Source organism: Ostrea edulis, chromosome 5 (assembly GCF_947568905.1).
Source record: "Ostrea edulis chromosome 5, xbOstEdul1.1, whole genome shotgun sequence".
NCBI classification, from domain to species: domain Eukaryota; kingdom Metazoa; phylum Mollusca; class Bivalvia; order Ostreida; family Ostreidae; genus Ostrea; species Ostrea edulis.
Window position 1 is genome coordinate 10,988,649 of NC_079168.1, and position 20,405 is coordinate 11,009,053.

Below are 20,405 nucleotides of genomic sequence, written 5' to 3' on the forward strand. Positions count from 1 at the left end.
CAAGAAGAGGACCACAGGTCTTATGGGCCACCTTAATATTAGTTAAAAACATCACTAGCCCTAAGGGAAATGAAATCTATGATAATTTTCCTATTCTGTATATCTCTCAACTGATTCGATACACAAGAGGGTGTTCTGCGTATGATCAGTTTTTAAATCGAGACAGGCTACTTGCAAGAGTCATATTTACAATTGATATTCCCTGTGCATCCCATAGATGCTTCATATTAAATTTGAAAGGAATTGAAAGGGTAGTTATCAAGACGAAGTTAAAAATGTTCAATTGTTAACGCACATTTAATCATTTTGACACACCCTGGTACAAAAAGTCCTACCCCTGAGTTTATCAAAATGAATATTAAGTAAGCATGTCCTGTAGACCGGTCACACCCGTCGTGAGTCCTTTATCTTGATTAGGTAAACGGAGTAATCCGTAGTCAAAATCATTATGTGAAGAACAGCCCAATAATGTAATAAAGGGGGTGTTTTTGCAAATATGATCATTAAAACGACCACAAACAGAAACTGTACAATTTGCGCTTTGTTGACTTTAAAGGGGGTCTTTAGGCTTGTAACATCAATTTATTTGTCAGTAATATGGCTCAGTTTAAAATTGATCATACGCATAAAGTGCTCTCGCGTGTTGAATAATTTGAGAGATAGCAATTTTGCATACATTACTTAAGTACGGAAGGGTGCCGAAACAGAGTAGGGAAACGTTCAAAGAGTCAGTATATCCACTTATATTCAACTTTTTTTTTTAGAATTTCGGTAACAATGATGTCCCCGTATGGCATAAAAGTAATTATGGTATCCAAAGAAAAGTCTTTTCACAAAGAATTCACATATTAAATATAAAAGCCCTATCACTACGCATTTAAAAGTTATTTACTAGGTTAAAGTTTTTCAAAAGTAGGTCAAACTTCAAGGTTAAGCCGGGCCTCCGTGGCCGAGTGGTTAAAGCATCGCGCTCAAAATCACACAGCCTCTCACCTCTGTCGGCGCGGGTTCAAATTCCGCTCGCGCCGGTAAGTGAGAAAGTTTCCAAGTTTACTTTCGGAAGGTCGGTAGTCTCTTCCCATTTACATATTGTATCTGGGTTCTCTCTTCCACCAATAAAAAACTGGGCGCCACCAGATTACTGAAAAATTGTTGAGTGTGGCGGAAAACATCAATCAATCAATCAAGGTTAAGCCATAAAGGCAAATGTTTTGGTACATGTACAAAAAGAGAGGTCCTCTCACAGGAAATATACATAAGAAATCCCTATCACCATCCATTAAAAAAGTTATGGCCAAGGTTAAAGTTTTTGCGGACAAACTGACAGACCAAACACCATATGCCCCTGTATATACAATTACGGGAGATAAAAAGATGCTTTATCTATGGAGCAAAGGCTATCAGAATATATATTGATAGTTAAATAAAGTTATTATGACAGAAATATTTTTAAAGCTTGTCGGAATAAGGAGAGAGAGAGAGAGAGAGAGAGGGGGGGGGGGGGGGGGGGGGCGACAACGGAATGAATGAGTCGGCATTGAGTAATGGCGGATATCTTTTAGAAGATCATTTGCATCTTATTTGGTCACCGAATAAACTATGTATGGACCAGGAACTATCAGACTGTTTTATCTAGTAGAAATGAGGGGGAAAGTCGTGCCAGGATGGGTGGAGATAGAAACAGATAGTCAGTAAAATAAAGGAGTCGGCATTGGATAGACACCTATGTTCATCGCTTTTCATTACATAAACAGGAAAAAACATCTATGGACCAAGGTCTTTCGAGTCATATATAGTTTTTCTATTTCAATAAATCAAAATTAAGAGGAAATCTTGCCGGAAAGAAAAAATCTGTTAAGTGGACTGTTCAGACACTCCTCATTAAACATTCAATACATCAGTGGAATGCTGTGTGAAAACCATACCCCGTCAAAACAGCATGGTGGCTGTGATTAAAACGCCTTGTTTGGTATGAAATCTTTATCACAATAGAAACAAATTCATGTGAATCACTTTGCCCTGCATCTAGATTCGTCCTGTCTGAATGTTGACCCCCAGCTCTTTCATAAAGATATATGTAAACAAAATGTACATAAAGTGGGTAGTAGAGTAGGTTTATATTACCTTATTTGTACATAATGGAGTAGCACCTCCCGTGATTAGCACCTTAATGGCATCCAGATGTCCGAACCAGGCTGCCCAGAGCGCAGGTCGCATACCGTACTAGAAAAGACATACATCAATTGTAACATTGCTATTTGTTGTAGGTTGCACCAAGTTTTGAAGCTTACTGTGACATAAAAGTGTGCGTCTTCTGGTATGAAAAGGCGGAATGCCGTATAGTGCTTTTGGTATTTAGTTTTATCTGTTTGATGAAATGTGTCTATTAAAGCACCATCACCGATCATCCATAACAGGACCGTAAATTACATGGAGGCGGAGGAGGCAGCTGCCTCCTCCAACTTTTGAGCCAAAAAAAATTAAAATTTAAAGTTCATTAGAATTTATGTTGTTTCCAATAACTAAGAACATGATACCTCCCTTAAAAAGCATTCCAAATCTTTCTTTTAGAATGAGTTAGTCAAGTAACATCTTAGAAGGCCCTAGAATCAAGGATTTTGCACGAAACGTGTTCAGTGTGCACAAAATGTGCTCAGCGTCTGGGGGCCTGGGCGGCCCCCAGACCCCCGCCTAATTTCCTGCCTCCTCCAAATTGAAGGTTAATTTACGGCCCTGTCCATAAACAAACTGTTCAGTACGAACATCGAGTGGTTTTTATTTATCAGTTTACACTCTCCCTACACACAAAGATAACTTGTACAAAAATTGTCACTGTTATAAAAGGTAGTAAAATTCAACAGCCTTTAGAAGCAGTGTTTTTAATTACATGCATGTAAACAGCCTTTAGAAGCAGTGTATTTAATTACATGCATGTAAACAGCCTTTAGAAGCAGTGTATTTAATTACATGCATGTAATACATGCTCATAATAATGATTGGTCTTTAAATAGCGCTTTTCCATCGTACCCCGCCAGAGTAAGCTTATATCAATCTAGAACTTTCTCAGCTTCAATATCTTTCAATGTCTATACCCTTTTACCCTTGGGTGGAGTGAGGAAATTCGGGTAAAGTGGCTTTCCAAAGGAAACAACGTCAGCCCTGCCGCGGCCAGGACTCGAACCCACGACCTCTCAGTCGAGAGTCTGACAGCCTAATCACTAGGCCATCGGCACCACATGCTGATGTATTATTATTTAACGATGGCTGGTTGTATATTGTTTAATGTCTCTCTCGAGAATTTTCACTCATATGAAGACATCTATTCAAATATGGACTTCTTAAAAAATACTGAATATCTATATATATATCAGTTTGTTTACTTAATTAAGGAATATTGTTCGAATTTCCTCGAACTGGAATGACGCTCTGTCGTTGGATTAAACGCACCACGTGATTACTGTCTACATTTCTTAGACAATTAGACGGCAACATGCAATATGGAGTCCGAACCGTCTTTCTAATGTTTAAGTAAATAAATAAATATTGAATTAATAGTAAATTACGTATTTTTCTGCTCCTTGCCCCCCCCCCCCCCCCCTCCCCTACGAAACACTTAATAGGTTTGTCAATGTCTACAGATATTGTCAGGTTGTTAAAGTTCATAGAAAGCGAGACGAGCAGGAAATAACAGACTTACACGTAATACAGGGATTGTCAAGCACGTTACGTTGGTTGCTTGGTTACGCCCTGATGAGAATTTTTCAGTCACTAGCTGTAGGTGAAGTGCCACAAATTTAGACCTTTACTGACCGCCCATGGCCGTAACAGTGATGGTTTCTGAACGTGCCAACGCCTGCCGTGACACTAGGCCTCCGTTTTTAAGGTCATATACGAAACACTTTGTGATTCTCACTTCTAAATGCCGAGCATTTGGCAAAGGAGAATTTAGGTTTGCTGCGGCATTGGCACGAGCGCGCGGCTCGAATTCACGACCTTCTGGTTACAAAGCGAACGTTCTACCACTGTCAGAGCTAACGCGACAAGTCTCGCGTTACGTTAATTTATTCACTCAAAACCATAACTGCAATAGTGCATAAGGTACACTTAAACCATTTCTAATAAATAGTTATATGTTAGACGGTCAGGGATACATAAAAAAAAATATTGAAAGAAAAAAACATGTGCATACCCAAATCAATTCGTATATTTGTCAGAATAAATGTACATCTTTTTTCAGTGATTTGAAGTTGGATATGCTAGTTTAAAATATCTAGGTTGTTTGGTGTAATTAAGGAACAGTATATGTAAACATAGGATAATCTGTAAAGTCGACTGCTCAGAAAGATATTGTTTATGTACTTTTTATAACACAATCTAGTCATTTATTTCTTATGTCTATATTTTGTAATTCAAATGGTTACTTTTTGAAATATACGAGTCTAATTAATGTCAAGTGATTTTACTGAGAAATTTAAGAAGAGTTTTAAAATATTGTTCAATACAATTACAGTGTATGTGTAGTTGTAAAATGAGATTCATAAATATTTAGAAATGGTGATTAACGTAGTTCCACACTCGTGTGACATCATAGGATTTTGCAAAGTCAATAATTTAATGATAGGAACATAAATTTTGTTGGAATCTTTTTCAATAGTTATTGTAAAAAATCTTGTTAGCCATAAAATATTTCAAACTTCTTAGTTATATTTGAATAGTCAATGATATGTTTCAAAATATTGAATCCAAGGACAATAACTCTGTTTTCATTCAATTATTTATCAAGTCCATAATGCGATAGATTTCCTTTATTTTTGACAAACATTTTACAAAGGTGATAAGGAATCATTATCTGTGTCTTTTCATGAAATTACATACAATTTTAATCCCGAGTGATTTAAATAGCTCAGCTGTATGGTGCCAGACTTCAGTTTTTGATGGGGGTATACATAATCTGGAAGCTATAGATTCGAAATTATTAAGGAAAGGTATGGATTTTTTCCCATGAATAACTATAACAGATGTATCTCTACTAATATAAACAGAAAAAATGATATGTAAACCATGCTATAAGGAAAATGCGTCCACATTTGTTTGTTTTTTAACATTTTGGGGAATAACGCTAATTCAATAATTTTCCACATATTATTCTAAAACTTGATGAACATATTGAAAATGACATGTGTTTTAGTTATTGACATGTTTCCCGATAAATAAATGCAATTCAAAAAATATTTTGTTGTTTTTATATTAAAATAACAAATAACTGTTTCCAATGAATTTCATAAAAATCTACATCGGGGTATATGACTTTAGTGGTGTATTTAATGAAAATTAATATGGAAACCCTTAACTGTTTTGCCTTTTTTCATTACTCTGAATGTTAATTTATTGATTCCAAACAAAAAAATGCTACCTAAACCCCAAAAATCCAGGACTAAGGACCCACCTTAAGCGATTTGTTGTGAAGAATGAAATTACTATGTTATGTAGAGAGTTAAACAGTAGAACATATGATTTATCACAGATTTTTATCATTTCCCGACCTTGTCTTTTGATTCTAAATCTGCTCCATCTTCCACGAGTTTCGCTATGACCTCTATGTTGCCATTGGCAGCCGCCCAATGCAAGGCTGTGCGGTCTAACTGGAATGACAAGAATGGTAATTGTGTTTTATTGAGTTGGATACGTAAATCAGTATGTACGCGTTAGAAAAGTAATAAGTAAACATATAGATAAGTAAATACAGTATTCCATTGTCAAACAGTTATAGCAAGAACCTAATAAACCTTGCACCTGAAAACCCAGCAACTGTGTCTGTACATGCCTGGATAATATATTTTTCACTAAAAAAAACCTTTAGTTTTGAAATATAGTTTATCCAACTCATGTGTTCAGATCGAGTTCTTTGTGATAAGATTTCGTAAAGGACGTATCACGCGTGTTGCAGAACTGCTGAAAGATTAAAATCATGAGAAGTCATTTCATCCTCGTTTCTCCAAGTTTGCTATACATAATTTTCCTTCAATTCGCCACCATTTATAAAGAACTGCATGACACAGTTATTGTTAGTAAATCGTCTTTAATCATTATTGTATTTAATAAAATTATGGAATTAAACTTGCAGAAACAACACTAATGCAACCAAAATAATCACTGTATACCCAGCTAAAGGTTAAATGACACTAGTAGACAGTCACTGCATACCCAGCTAAAGGTTAAATGACACTAGTACACAATCACTGCATACCCAGCTAAAGGTTAAATGACACTAGTACACAATCACTGCATACCCAGCTAAAGGTTAAATGACACTAGTAAACAGTCACTGCATACCCAGCTAAAGGTTAAATGACACTAGTAGACAGTCACTGCATACCCAGCTAAAGGTTAAATGACACTAGTACACAATAACTGCATACCCAGCTAAAGGTTAAATGACACTAGTACACAATCACTGCATACCCAGCTAAAGGTTAAATGACACTAGTACACAATCACTGCATACCCAGCTAAAGGTTAAATGACACTAGTACACAATCACTGCATACCCAGCTAAAGGTTAAATGACACTAGTAAACAGTCACTGCATACCCAGCTAAAGGTTAAATGACACTAGTACACAATTACTGCATACCCAGCTAAAGGTTAAATGACACTAGTAGACAGTCACTGCATACCCAGCTAAAGGTTAAATGACACTAGTAGACAGTCACTGCATACCCAGCTAAAGGTTAAATGACACTAGTACACAATCACTGCATACCCAGCTAAAGGTTAAATGACACTAGTACACAATCACTGCATACCCAGCTAAAGGTTAAATGACACTAGTAGACAATTACTGCATACCCAGCTAAAGGTTAAATGACACTAGTACACAATCACTGCATACCCAGCTAAAGGTTAAATGACACTAGTAAATAATCACTGCATACCCAGCTAAAGGTTAAATGACACTAGTAAACAGTCACTGCATACCCAGCTAAAGGTTAAATGACACTAGTACACAATCACTGCATACCCAGCTAAAGGTTAAATGACACTAGTACACAATCACTGCATACCCAGCTAAAGGTTAAATGACACTAGTACACAATCACTGCATACCCAGCTAAAGGTTAAATGACACTAGTACACAATCACTGCATACCCAGCTAAAGGTTAAATGACACTAGTAAACAATTACTGCATACCCAGCTAAAGGTTAAATGACACTAGTACACAATCACTGCATACCCAGCTAAAGGTTAAATGACACTAGTAAATAATCACTGCATACCCAGCTAAAGGTTAAATGACACTAGTAAACAGTCACTGCATACCCAGCTAAAGGTTAAATGACACTAGTACACAATCACTGCATACCCAGCTAAAGGTTAAATGACACTAGTACACAATCACTGCATACCCAGCTAAAGGTTAAATGACACTAGTACACAATCACTGCATACCCAGCTAAAGGTTAAATGACACTAGTACACAATCACTGCATACCCAGCTAAAGGTTAAATGACACTAGTAGACAATTACTGCATACCCAGCTAAAGGTTGAATGACACTAGTACACAATCACTGCATACCCAGCTAAAGGTTAAATGACACTAGTACACAATCACTGCATACCCAGCTAAAGGTTAAATGACACTAGTACACAATCACTGCATACCCAGCTAAAGGTTAAATGACACTAGTACACAATCACTGCATACCCAGCTAAAGGTTAAATGACACTAGTACACAATCACTGCATACCCAGCTAAAGGTTAAATGACATTAGTATACAATCACTGCATACCCAGCTAAAGGTTAAATGACACTAGTACACAATAACTGCATACCCAGCTAAAGGTTAAATGACACTAGTACACAATCACTGCATACCCAGCTAAAGGTTAAATGACACTAGTACACAATCACTGCATACCCAGCTAAAGGTTAAATGACACTAGTACACAATTACTGCATACCCAGCTAAAGGTTAAATGACACTAGTAGACAGTCACTACATACCCAGCTAAAGGTTAAATGACACTAACAATCACTGCATACCCAGCTAAAGGTTAAATGACACTAACAATCACTGCATACCCAGCTAAAGGTTAAATGACACTAACAATCACTGCATACCCAGCTAAAGGTTAAATGACACTAACAATCACTGCATACCCAGCTAAAGGTTAAATGACACTAGTAGACGATCACTGCATACCCAGCTAAAGGTTAAATGACACTAGTAGACAGTCACTGCATACCCAGCTAAAGGTTAAATGACACTAGTAGACAGTTTTAGCGAAAGCAATACTTACATTGTTCTTGCAATTGACGTTGACTCGATGTTCGGACAATAATTTTCGGACAGATTCAAGATCATTTTCTCTGGCAGCTTTGTGGAAGTTAATCTCACCTTTAGTCACTGCAATGACAACACAATGGTGGCTATTATAGTTTTGCATCGTCAATATCTGAATGCCTGCTGAATTTTAGAGCACAACCAACAAAGAGAATCTATTAAAAATCAGAAAATCAGAGTTGGGTTTTTTTTTTTTTTTGTTTTTTTTTTTATACACATGAACTTAAACTTAGGAATCAGATTATATGTTCGAATTTACAACATTTCGGATTGTGTAACATCTGCATTATATAAGTATTTTAAATATTTACGTTTTTAATCATTGGCTCAATAATTTTGCCTTCGATATCTTTACCAATTGAAACGAAAGGCATTTCCTTATCAATGTGAACGATGTGCGTATGAATCTTGATAGATATAGTACTACTTTTTTCACAGCTGAGAATATTACGAAGAAAATGAAAGTAAAATGTAAATATCAAAATGTGAAAATACACGAGGGCATGAACAGCAACACTTCACGCCACGCGCTTCATGATGAATACCAGCGTAAAACGCCGCATTTCATAACCTCGCGTATTTTCAAAAATGAAATTTTTTCTTTACTGTATCTTAAAACTTTAAAATATTTTGGATTTTTTTTTTCCAAATAAAATCACGCTCATGATAACACTGTAGTTTATATTTATAAAGAATAAACATATTTGCAGTATAGAGATGAAAGAAGATATTTTATCTTTGCTCTTACAACATAATGTCGTTTAGATAATTAATGATTAGTAAACGCTAGCAGTAATTAATTTCGCTACTGCCCCCCACACATCCTTACACACAAGGCCTTGCTATCTGATTTTTCCACCAGACCCATTGAAAACATTTCCGTTCCGTTTTAATTTCGTCTCAAACGTCTCTATATAAGTGAAAAATTCTCTAGAGACGATAAGCAACCAATCATTAGAATCGTCTCAAACTGTATATCACTATTCTAGGGTAATTAGTAGATTTATGTTAGTCTACCCAGGATAAGGGAAAATGAGCGATAATAAAACAGGCCTGAAGAGTCTAAGCTAAGCCGTATTGGGTCTCAAAACAATCAATATTCATGACCGTCATTTGTAATGTATATTTCCTTATAATATGATCTATAACTTTTTTTTTTACAGAACTTCAAACTGTGCTAAAAGGAAATATTGAAACGCTTTTATGATTCATTATTGCAACAGTTGTTAATAATGTTGCAGGGCCTGGGTACAAAATGAAGTCTAAAGATCTGAAAACCGCCCTAAATAATTGATTGATTATATGCTGTTTAACGTCCCTCTCGAGAATTTTTCACTCATATGGAGACGTCACCAGTGCCGGTGAAGGGCTGCAAAATTTATGCCTATGCTCGGCGCTTACGGCCTTTGAGCAGGGAGGGATCTTTATCGTGCCACGGGACCTAGGTTTTGCAGGTTCATCCGAAGGACCGCTCCATTTAGTCGCCTTTTACGACAAGCAAGGGGTACTGGGGACCTCTTCTTACCTGGATCCCCACGGGATGAAAATTGCCCTAGAAGTATGCATGTACATAGTTAATTAATGTTTCAAGTATGAATTATCGACTACGAGAGGGCGTGGATTAGTCTAGCGAGTGTGTAGCATACTTCAAAACATAGTACGACCCATAAAATATTTTCTAGACAAGATGCTCACTTTTCCTGAACAAGATGCTCACTTTTCCTGAACAAGATGCTCACTTTTCCTGAACAAGATGCCCATTTTTGCCTCAAGCTTACTAACAGGTGCAAACTTTCGCTGCAAAACAGACTGTTCTCTAGCATTATGATTTAGCTATAAAGGTTCACATGGACATGAACCAACTGTCCTTTGTTAGATCACAGCAAATCATTAATATTTCGAATGTTAAACCAAGCACATGCAATATTATTTCATTACTTACTAACAACCTCCATCTTGGAATGTCATCCTGTTACATCTACACCGGAAGGTTATAGAAAACATAATCCATATTAGACTTTCTTCTCTATACACATGTAATAGACATGTACATTTGACACAAATCAATACATAAACTGTATACAAATGGTTTTACTGCCACACTACAAATATTTTGAAACGAATGAGTCTGGAACATTATCATTAGTTTCAGAACTCGGAATTGATGTCAATTGTAGTATGTTATGGATGAAAAATTTGATTGAGATCATTAATTATGGATCAGGCCTTGGAAATTTGTTACTTTGTCGATTTTTGAGGAGAGCTTTGTTGTAGGGGCTCAGAGCAGACGACATAACTCTCTTTGTAACATTAGCATGTGGAGGAATCTGATCCGAAATGCCATGAATATTGATCAGTTTCGTTGATGGATATCGTATGCACCTAATTTTGACATGTAGGTATATCATATGTCTTCACATTTATTGTTCTATGTATTGATATCCTAGCTTTGGACGAGGAATTGAAATTATCGTTTTAAATGATTGACGATTCCTTTTGGAATCAATGTTAAAAATAGAAATAATTTCTAAAAACACAACTTTTTAATTGCCTTGATATGCTAACTTTGCATAAAAACTTAAAATAATCGCTTGAAATGATGACTGACGATTTCTGTTTGCATTAAGATTACTAATTAACAAATACCCAACAGTATACTGTTATTACTGTTTAAGTGCAAATGATTATATCGACATAGTTTACTCGCCATCATTCCTAAAATAACATAACTGTTTCATTAGTTATTCTCAAACACTGTTTAATGTTTGCAATGACCTTGAAAAAGAGAGGTCAAATGATCTGATGCCATTAATTACTCATATATCTACTTACTACCATGTAGTCAACAAATACAATGTAAGGTTATCTTACAGTCTCTAACAATGCTGTGTTGGATAGTTTACAGTCTCTAACAATGTTGTGTTAGATAGTTTACAGTCTCTAACAATGCTGTGTTAAATAGTTTACAGTCTCTAACAATGGTGTGTTAAATAGTTTATAGTCTCTAACAATGCTGTGTTAGATAGTTTACAGTCTCTAACAATGCTGTGTTAAATAGTTTACAGTCTCTAACAATGCTGTTATATAGTTTACAGTCTCTAACAATGTTGTGTTAGATAGTTTACAGTCTCTAACAATGCTGTGTTAAATAGTTTACAGTCTCTAACAATGGTGTGTTAAATAGTTTACAGTCTCTAACAATGCTGTGTTATATAGTTTACAGTCTCTAACAATGGTGTGTTAGATAGTTTACAGTCTCTAACAATGATGTTATATAGTTTACAGTCTCTAACAATGCTGTGTTAGATATTTTACAGTCTCTAACAATGCTGTGTTATATAGTTTACAGTCTCTAACAATGCTGTTATATAGTTTACAGTCTCTAACAATGTTGTGTTAGATAGTTACAGTCTCTAACAATGCTGTGTTAAATAGTTTACAGTCTCTAACAATGCTGTTATATAGTTTACAGTCTCTAACAATGGTGTGTTAGATAGTTTACAGTCTCTAACAATGGTGTGTTAGATAGTTTACAGTCTCTAACAATGCTGTGTTAGGTAGTTTACAGTCTCTAACAATGCTGTGTTAGATAGTTTACAGTCTCTAACAATGCTGTGTTAGATAGTTACAGTCTCTAACAATGTTGTGTTAGATAGTTTACAGTCTCTAACAATGCTGTTATATAGTTTACAGTCTCTAACAATGCTGTGTTAGATAGTTTACAGTCTCTAACAATGTTGTGTTATATAGTTTACAGTCTCTAACAATGCTGTGTTAGATAGTTTACAGTCTCTAACAATGCTGTGTTAGATAGTTTACAGTCTCTAACAATGCTGTGTTAGATAGTTTACAGTCTCTAACAATGTTATGCTGTGTTAGATAGTTTACAGTCTCTAACAATGCTGTGTTAAATAGTTTACAGTCTCTAACAATGCTGTGTTAGATAGTTACAGTCTCTAACAATGCTGTGTTAAATAGTTTACAGTCTCTAACAATGCTGTGTTAAATAGTTTACAGTCTCTAACAATGGCGTGTTAAATAGTTTACAGTCTCTAACAATGGTGTGTTAGATAGTTTACAGTCTCTAACAATGCTGTGTTAGATAGTTTACAGTCTCTAACAATGTTATGCTGTGTTAGATAGTTTACAGTCTCTAACAATGCTGTGTTGGATAGTTTACAGTCTCTAACAATGCTGTGTTAAATAGTTTACAGTCTCTAACAATGTTGTGCTTCATAGTTTACAGTCTCTAACAATGGTGTGTTAGATAGTTTACAGTCTCTAACAATGCTGTGTTTCATAGTTTACAGTCTCTAACAATGCTGTGTTAGATAGTTTACAGTATCTAACAATGCTGTGTTTCATAGTTTACAGTCTCTAACAATGCTGTGTTAGATAGTTTACAGTCTCTAACAATGCTGTGTTTGATAGTTTACAGTCTCTAACAATGCTGTGTTAGATAGTTACAGTCTCTAACAATGCTGTGTTAGATAGTTTACAGTCTCTAACAATGCTGTGTTTCATAGTTTACAGTCTCTAACAATGCTGTGTTAGATAGTTTACAGTCTCTAACAATGCTGTGTTTCATAGTTTACAGTCTCTAACAATGCTGTGTTAGATAGTTTACAGTCTCTAACAATGCTGTGTTTCATAGTTTACAGTCTCTAACAATGCTGTGTTAGATAGTTTACAGTCTCTAACAATGCTATATTTGATAGTTAAAGTCTCTAACAATGATAAGTATGAAAGTTTACAGTAAATGAACCCGATGTCGTTGATGCCTTGCTATGTTTGACAAAATATTTTTAAAAAGATATCTCAAAAAGCACCTCATGCGGTTTCTAAGTATTGAAATTTGATTTTAGAATTATTCATTAACTTCCGCTTATATACGTTCCAAAGTATATGCCAACTTGCTTCCTATATGAAAATATTATCTATTTGTATGCGTTCAAGTATTAAAGTATATAACATCTTAAACTTGAGCTTGATCCTGGACATGTGTTAACTGATAGATAAGAAGTTAAATACAAACAGATTAACAAGCTGAAACATTCTCCACGAGCATTTGTGACGTCATGTAATTGCTAATAACGAAAAGACAGTGAGTAAATTTGTTTTCAGTTACCATATCTTGAGGACTTTATATACTGAAGAAAAGATCGATTAAGTCACTTTCTTTCCTTTTCAGTAGAAACATTTAAGCAAATAGAAGTTCTTACGTCCTAAGATGAAATCCCCTTTGGTCTATTACAACTATAATCGGATATCTATTCTTCTAGACAGTATGCACTTTAAATATTCATTACGAATGCAAATGAAATATTGACCTACATTTCAGACAACACGATACAGCCGGGATAGCGCCATAATACAAAACTGAACCATTTCTGGATAATTCGGCGGAAAAGTGATAAATGATGAAATTCTATATTTATTATAACCTCTTGTATAACCTTGATCTTTAAACATCATGTCAAATGATAAAGTGAAACTCTCAATTAATTACAAGCCGTGAATATTTCATAATTGAGAGAGATATGATATTTAAGTATGGATTTTAATTGATGTTAATGACGCTGTGTTTAAGTTATCGCGGTTGCGTGATCTTATGACATCCTGAACTAAATGTTGCAGTACACAGGCTTCGTATCAATGACCTTAAAGAGATATGGCGAATTTACTGATTCATATCAATTTAAATCCTCCCCATCATCAATTTAAATCCTCCCCATCAAATTGCATGTGCTATTTCTTCAATAACATAGTATGAAACTAAAAGTGTGATATCATTGAATAACATATCAAATAAAACTGTATAGGGTGAAAATTATAGCTATATTGTTAAAAGACTTAAGGAAAAAAATAACCTCTGTTGGACCTCAAATATGATCTACAGATTGATGGGCTTAAGCGTTGTCCTATTAAGCAAGCAAACTACCCAAGTGAAAATTCCCGACATGACAGATGCTATATAAATGCTTAGACTAAAGAAAGTCAACCACGATGTGTCTATACCCTTATTTATCCTTTAAACTATTGTGATAAGTCAATGATTGTTATTTACGCAAATGTGATACTAAACAACACATAAAAGCTCTAAAGAATGGGGGGGGGGGGGGGGGGAGGGGGGGGGGGGCAGATATACACATAACTTCCTATGAGTTTTGGACGTCGAGTAAAACTCCCTTTTTTCATATCGCAAAGTCACATCTCGAGACCGGAGATCTTTACATACTGATTTTGACTACGGATTACTCCGTTTCTCTGATCAAGATAGATAGCTCACGGTAAATGTGACCGGTCGACAGGAGATGCTTACTCCTCCTAGGCACCTGATCCCACCTCTGGTATGTTCAGGGGTCCTTGTTTGCCCAACTCTTAATTTTGTATTCTTTATAGGAGTTACGAGATTGATTACTGTTCGTTATCTTCACCTTTTCATTAAGAACTTGTGTGGAATATTTCATTTTTATCCGAGTCGTATGATCTCCTGCACAATACAGTCGTTACATTGAGTTTAGACATTGCGTATAACAAAATGTACATGTACTATTGATTATAGCCGGCGGAAGTGACTTCACGCTCTGTGTTAGGACGTCATAATACAAATGATGCAGTGACGGGCCAAACTGGGGAGACACAAAATATAAACCTCAGGTGTTCCCGCCTCTTAGAATAGTAACCGCTTACATCGAGTTTCCAGTTTCAACTCCTTGGTATACCGGATGACGTGAAGCATGGTGACAACAACCCCAGCCCACAATTTTGGCGAAAATCACCATACCACTTTATACCTATGTCTGTTTACTTTTAGGTTTCACGCGGCTGTGGCATTAGCGGAGCTCGAACTAACGACCTCTCCGTTACGAAGCGAACGGACTACCACTATATATATATATGTGTGTGTGTGTGTGTGTGTGTGTGTGTGTGTCGAACGGACTACCACTATATATATATATGTGTGTGTGTGTGTGATTGAATTTTTCACTCATATATATACATGTATACACACACATATATATATATATATATATATATATATATATATATATATATATATACTTTTATAAGTTTCCACTTGTAAAATACTTTTTAGAATCAGGCCATAGTCGACAGTAATGGTTGGGTCTCTAAGACAAAAATTGCATGGAAGGGAATCCATTCTCTGGAAACGCGAATCTACATGTATATGTAGCTGCATTTGCCCTAATGGTAGCACCGCCAACTTATTCATCATGATATCTTTAAAGATGCAAATTGAAAGCGAACAGAATCAAGCAAATATTACGAAAATATGCCAAACTACCTGAGCACGATCTATTGCAGTATACTTACTAAATCGAAGGATTGCAAAATAAGCCCACATATCCCCGAATATTACAAACTGTTCCCGGCAAAACTAGAACAACTTCTGTGTTCATTACAGGATATCACTCGCTTATACAGTGAGGCTGCTTATCAAGATATATTGTAATATTCAATTTATTTTCTGGGCGAAAGTAATACAACTTTCGACTTCCTTTGGGATTTTTTTTACGCTGGGCTTTACAGGATTACTATATAGTTCTAATAGATTATTCCTACTCAACAGAACCGTCCTAAATTTCATCTATGTGTCCCTGACGTCTCCTATATTCGAAATTTGGACATTAATGATAAAAGATGAACTGTGTTTCCATTCATCTAGATGAGATCATATTTGACAAGGTCTTTGGGATATTTTGATATTAATGCATGAGGATAAATGGGTGCTTGATCCCGATAGTCCTGGTAGAGGAGCACCAACGTATTTCAACACTGTTAGTATGTATCTTGTTTAGAAAAAAAGATTGCTTAGAGGAGTCAATAGTCAACAACAGGCCGATCACGATTTAAGGAACATTGTCTGCATTTCATAGGAACAGACTTATAAACGCAAGACTGTACTTTCTTATAAGATTTGTCTTTTTTGCCCAAGTGGCTCTTGAGAAGATCGTTGGATTACTCTACCGTATTTTAGCATAGATATACAACGAAATTGGCAAGGAAATTGAAGCGACAGAGATTGGCCCAAGCCCAAAAGAGTGTGAAACGCCATCACCTGGTATTGAAGAAAGTCTGAGCGTCAAAACGTCCACACAGTTTGTTTCAGAAGGCAACTATTTTGGATTTGAATGAGAATTTTAACTCTGTATTGAAAACCACCCGGGGAAGAACTGCTAAACAGCTGCAGGTATTGGAGAAACCTGATGTTGTACAGGGCATCAACATTGCTGTCCATCAATATTTTTTATCTTGGAACAACTGGATTAGGTTGTACATGTAATGATTTAAGGTAAACTTTAAAACCAATTCATAAAGGGGGAGTTCATTTTATAAATTGAGATACATGTTGAGGGGTTTTATGTAGTTTACCTTTTATTTTAAATTAGCCAGAACATCAGAAATCATCCAAATAGCATGCGTTTGTGGAGATACTTTCAATGTGTACATAAAGCCGTCTTGCAGCTTCAGTATTACTGCGTCACATGCAGAGGCATTCTTCGCCTTTCATAGTATTGGTCATAAAATGAACTAGTAATTGTAATTTATTGGTCTTTTTTCTGTAGTGTAGTTGATATATTTGTTTAAATAAAGTTAATTTTTCATCTTCATGGTGTTGTCCTCAAGCGTAAATGTCGAAGTGGAGAGTCAACAACAGTAGCTAATGGACTTCGCAATTTCATTCAATTCCTGTCACACTTTCAAAATACCATTCTGATAGGACACAATGTTCATTCAGATTTTCTACATTCCAGTTTTAAACAGATAGAACCCTGTCAAGAACTTTGAGGGAGCAGTTGAGGGCAGCATTGATACACTGAAGCATGCAAGAAAGGTCATCCCAAAAGCTGAGGTTGAACACCTGCAAGCTAGATAAGCTGGTCAAGAGACTATTAGGAGAAACCTATGAAGCTCATAATGCCGTTGAGGATGTAATCACTTTAGAAATTGATCACTTAAAATCACGTTGTACGAATGGGGACATATTTTACATATCTTATTACAAATATAAGGGATTTTTGGATCTTATAACATAGAAAGTTACTTCCACTACAACACAAAATGAAACTGGCGGGATTTTCTTTATCGTTGCGTAAATTCAAATGAAGGTCTCTCACTAGCGAGATCCTAGCAATGATATATTCATAACATGCTTAGTGAAAACTTGTATAATTTTTAGAAATCCGGGTGTCAAAGTCAAAATCCGGTATTGGAAAAGTTGTACAACATTTGCTAAATCCTTAGACTGTTACATTTCAAATTTGTGCACGGAAATTAAAAATGTGTGTTTATATATGCATACTTAGCTGCAATAATGTAGCCCTCTCTGATTTTTTTTTTTGGGGGGGGGGAGAGGGCTACAACTCCTTAGGATCTCCGTAATGGTGCAAATGCGGGAGTGATTCACTCCCGCAACATTTGCGCTCATTCTAAACATTTCCTGACTTTCTTTACGTAAATAAAATGATATTCTATGTTTCTTAGTCAATATATAAATTTACAACCTGCAACTTTAGATTTGTGAGGCTCTATTCTACCGTTTTCAACAATTTCGATAAATTCCAATTTCTCGATTCATATTTGTGCGCCATGTTTGATGTACTGAAGTTTCAACTTCCGGTTGTCAAGTCATTTGCATATGCCATATAAGGTAGTATTTACATCAATGGACAAGTATGGAGGCGAAAGCTATTTCGTCGGTATTGAAAAGGTTTGAATTTAATATCAAGTTAAAAACCGAACAGCAGAGTGTAAATTCTTTCTGCAACAATATGATTTTCCTTTCTTTGTCGAAGTGGCTCGAGTAACTACATTTTCGCGCTGATTGTCAATGTTTAGGCCTTTCATTAGATCCACCTACGAGACCTCGCGATAACAAGCATGGCGGAGCAGACGAAGAATTTTGCATGCTGTACATTATATTTAATGAAAAACACCTTTATTAGACATACCCGAGCACAAAGTTGGTACTCCTTTTGGTGTAAACAACATTTGGGACTAATACACAGAGTTTATTATCGGTTATTCATAAAATTATGTTGCACCATTACGGAGATCCTATGGAATTGTAGCCCTATCCCGAAAACGTCAGAATAAAAAAAATTGGATAGGGCTACATTATTGCAGCTAATGCATACTGTATATGTCTCAACGGCTGTTAAAGTGATGTAAAAATGAGCAATACATTTAATAAACATTTCTTCTGTTGGAGGAAGCAAAGTACCATCAAAATCAGATTTAGATTAGAATTAAAATAAATGTGTTCGTGTTTAGTTTGCAAGGAGTCTCTTCACATTATTGGCTACGGGATAAAAATAGATGCAGTAACATATAGTACAGTAAAACTCGAATATAGCGAACACGGATATAACGAAATTACGGCTATAGCGAAGTGAAAACGATTTCCCCGGCAAATTCTTTCTGTACTCTATATAAAAATCTGCGTCTATAACGAACACGGTTATAGCGAATTTACGGATATAACGAAGTAAATTCCTATTCCCCTTGAATTAAAAATGAATGTAAAAATCACCTTTTATAACGAATTTATTTTTTTTCATTTTAAACTCTTTGTGATTTTTAACAATCGTTTTCCATTGACATAAAGGATCCACACTTATTACAAAATTTATGTTTGTATTTTTTCAAAAAAAGGTTGTTAACGCAAAACAATACTTACACCTACGTTTAGGAAATATATTGTCGGTATTGTTTACTATTTTCCTCAATTAAATTTGAAGTTTGATTGCATTTATTGTATCGTACACTCCTTTATTTGTGTAAAGCAACAAGTAAATGACAATTGCAATAGACTGTACATGCATGTATTGCGCAAAATTTTGTTGACATTTCTCTCTCGACATGTTCTTGCATGACTTAATAATCCATCAAGATAAATTACATGTATCATATATAAATCAATGTGTATATTTCTTGTATGAAAATATTTCTTCTCGAAAATATATAGGCTTCATTTCACTTAAAGACAATACAAACGCAAGTATATCGATTGCTGCTTTTTTATATAACTGGTATACATGTAGAATAAATCAGTGTTATAACAAATTCGTTATATTTGAATTATGAATTCGCTATGAACGTATAGCGAATTACGCTTATAGCGAATTTTTATAGAGGGTCCCCAGAAATTCGCTATATCCGAGTTTTACTGTATTTTTTGTACTTCTTTCTGACATACTGTTAATTATTCAATTAAATTTTAGTGTTTTGTTCAGAGAATTGTGCATTAAAGTGCCGTTAATGATTTCGCAATGATTCTTCTTGTGTATTCCAAGGAGTACCTTTATCTTTTTGGTCCTGGGATGAAAATAAATGCAATGGCATCTGAATTTTCTCTTATCGTTTTCAGTTAAGCAGATGTAGTATCTGGTGAAAGTGTTTAAATCAGAGAAACATTCATAAAAGGGGCATGATGTCCAATTTTCTCAGCGATCCTTGTACACTCAACCGTGAGGATGATGCATATACATGTATGTATAGTTTCTAATTGTAGTGTTTTCCATTCATGAAAACAAACGTATATATATATATATATTTCATATGTAAATAACGCGCAGTTGTACTATTTTTATACATTTCTTTGCGGAAAATGTTATCATTGGTGAAAATGTTATCATTGATGTAAATGTTGTCATTGGTGAAAATGTTATCATTGATGTAAATGTTGTCATTGATGTAAATGTTGTCATTGATGTAAATGTTATCATTGGTGAAAATGTTATCATTGATGTAAATGTTGTCATTGATGTAAATGTTGTCATTGATGTAAATGTTGTCATTGATGTAAATGTTATCATTGATGTAAATGTTGTCATTGATGTAAATGTTGTCATTGATATGAAAATATTATCATTAATTTTGTTATTATTGGTGTAAATGTTATCATAGCCTTTCATAGGTGTGAAAATATCATTGGTGGTAATGCTGAAGGACTGATAACAGAGGATATGGGGGTATACATAGTGGGCTGGTTTAACATAATTTAGATTTAACGTAATATGATATTTTT

General features: G+C 35.2%; 1 protein-coding gene across 2 annotated transcripts in view; it reads right to left on the minus strand.

Moving 5' to 3' along the window:
• Positions 1-20,405, minus strand: part of LOC125651912 (ankyrin repeat and death domain-containing protein 1A-like) — a 54,136-nt gene that overhangs the window by 25,561 nt on the left and 8,170 nt on the right. The window contains exons 2-5 of one of the 2 annotated variants that reach the window (XM_056166651.1): positions 10,293-10,328; positions 8,307-8,413; positions 5,544-5,642; positions 2,125-2,223 (exon numbers count right to left, since the gene is read on the minus strand). In XM_056166651.1, coding sequence (XP_056022626.1) covers positions 2,125-2,223; positions 5,544-5,642; positions 8,307-8,413; positions 10,293-10,305 — 318 coding nt within the window. In that variant the 5' untranslated portion in view covers positions 10,306-10,328. The remainder of the gene's footprint in view (positions 1-2,124; positions 2,224-5,543; positions 5,643-8,306; positions 8,414-10,292; positions 10,329-20,405) is intronic. The other variant, XM_048880762.2, reaches the window with a different exon arrangement.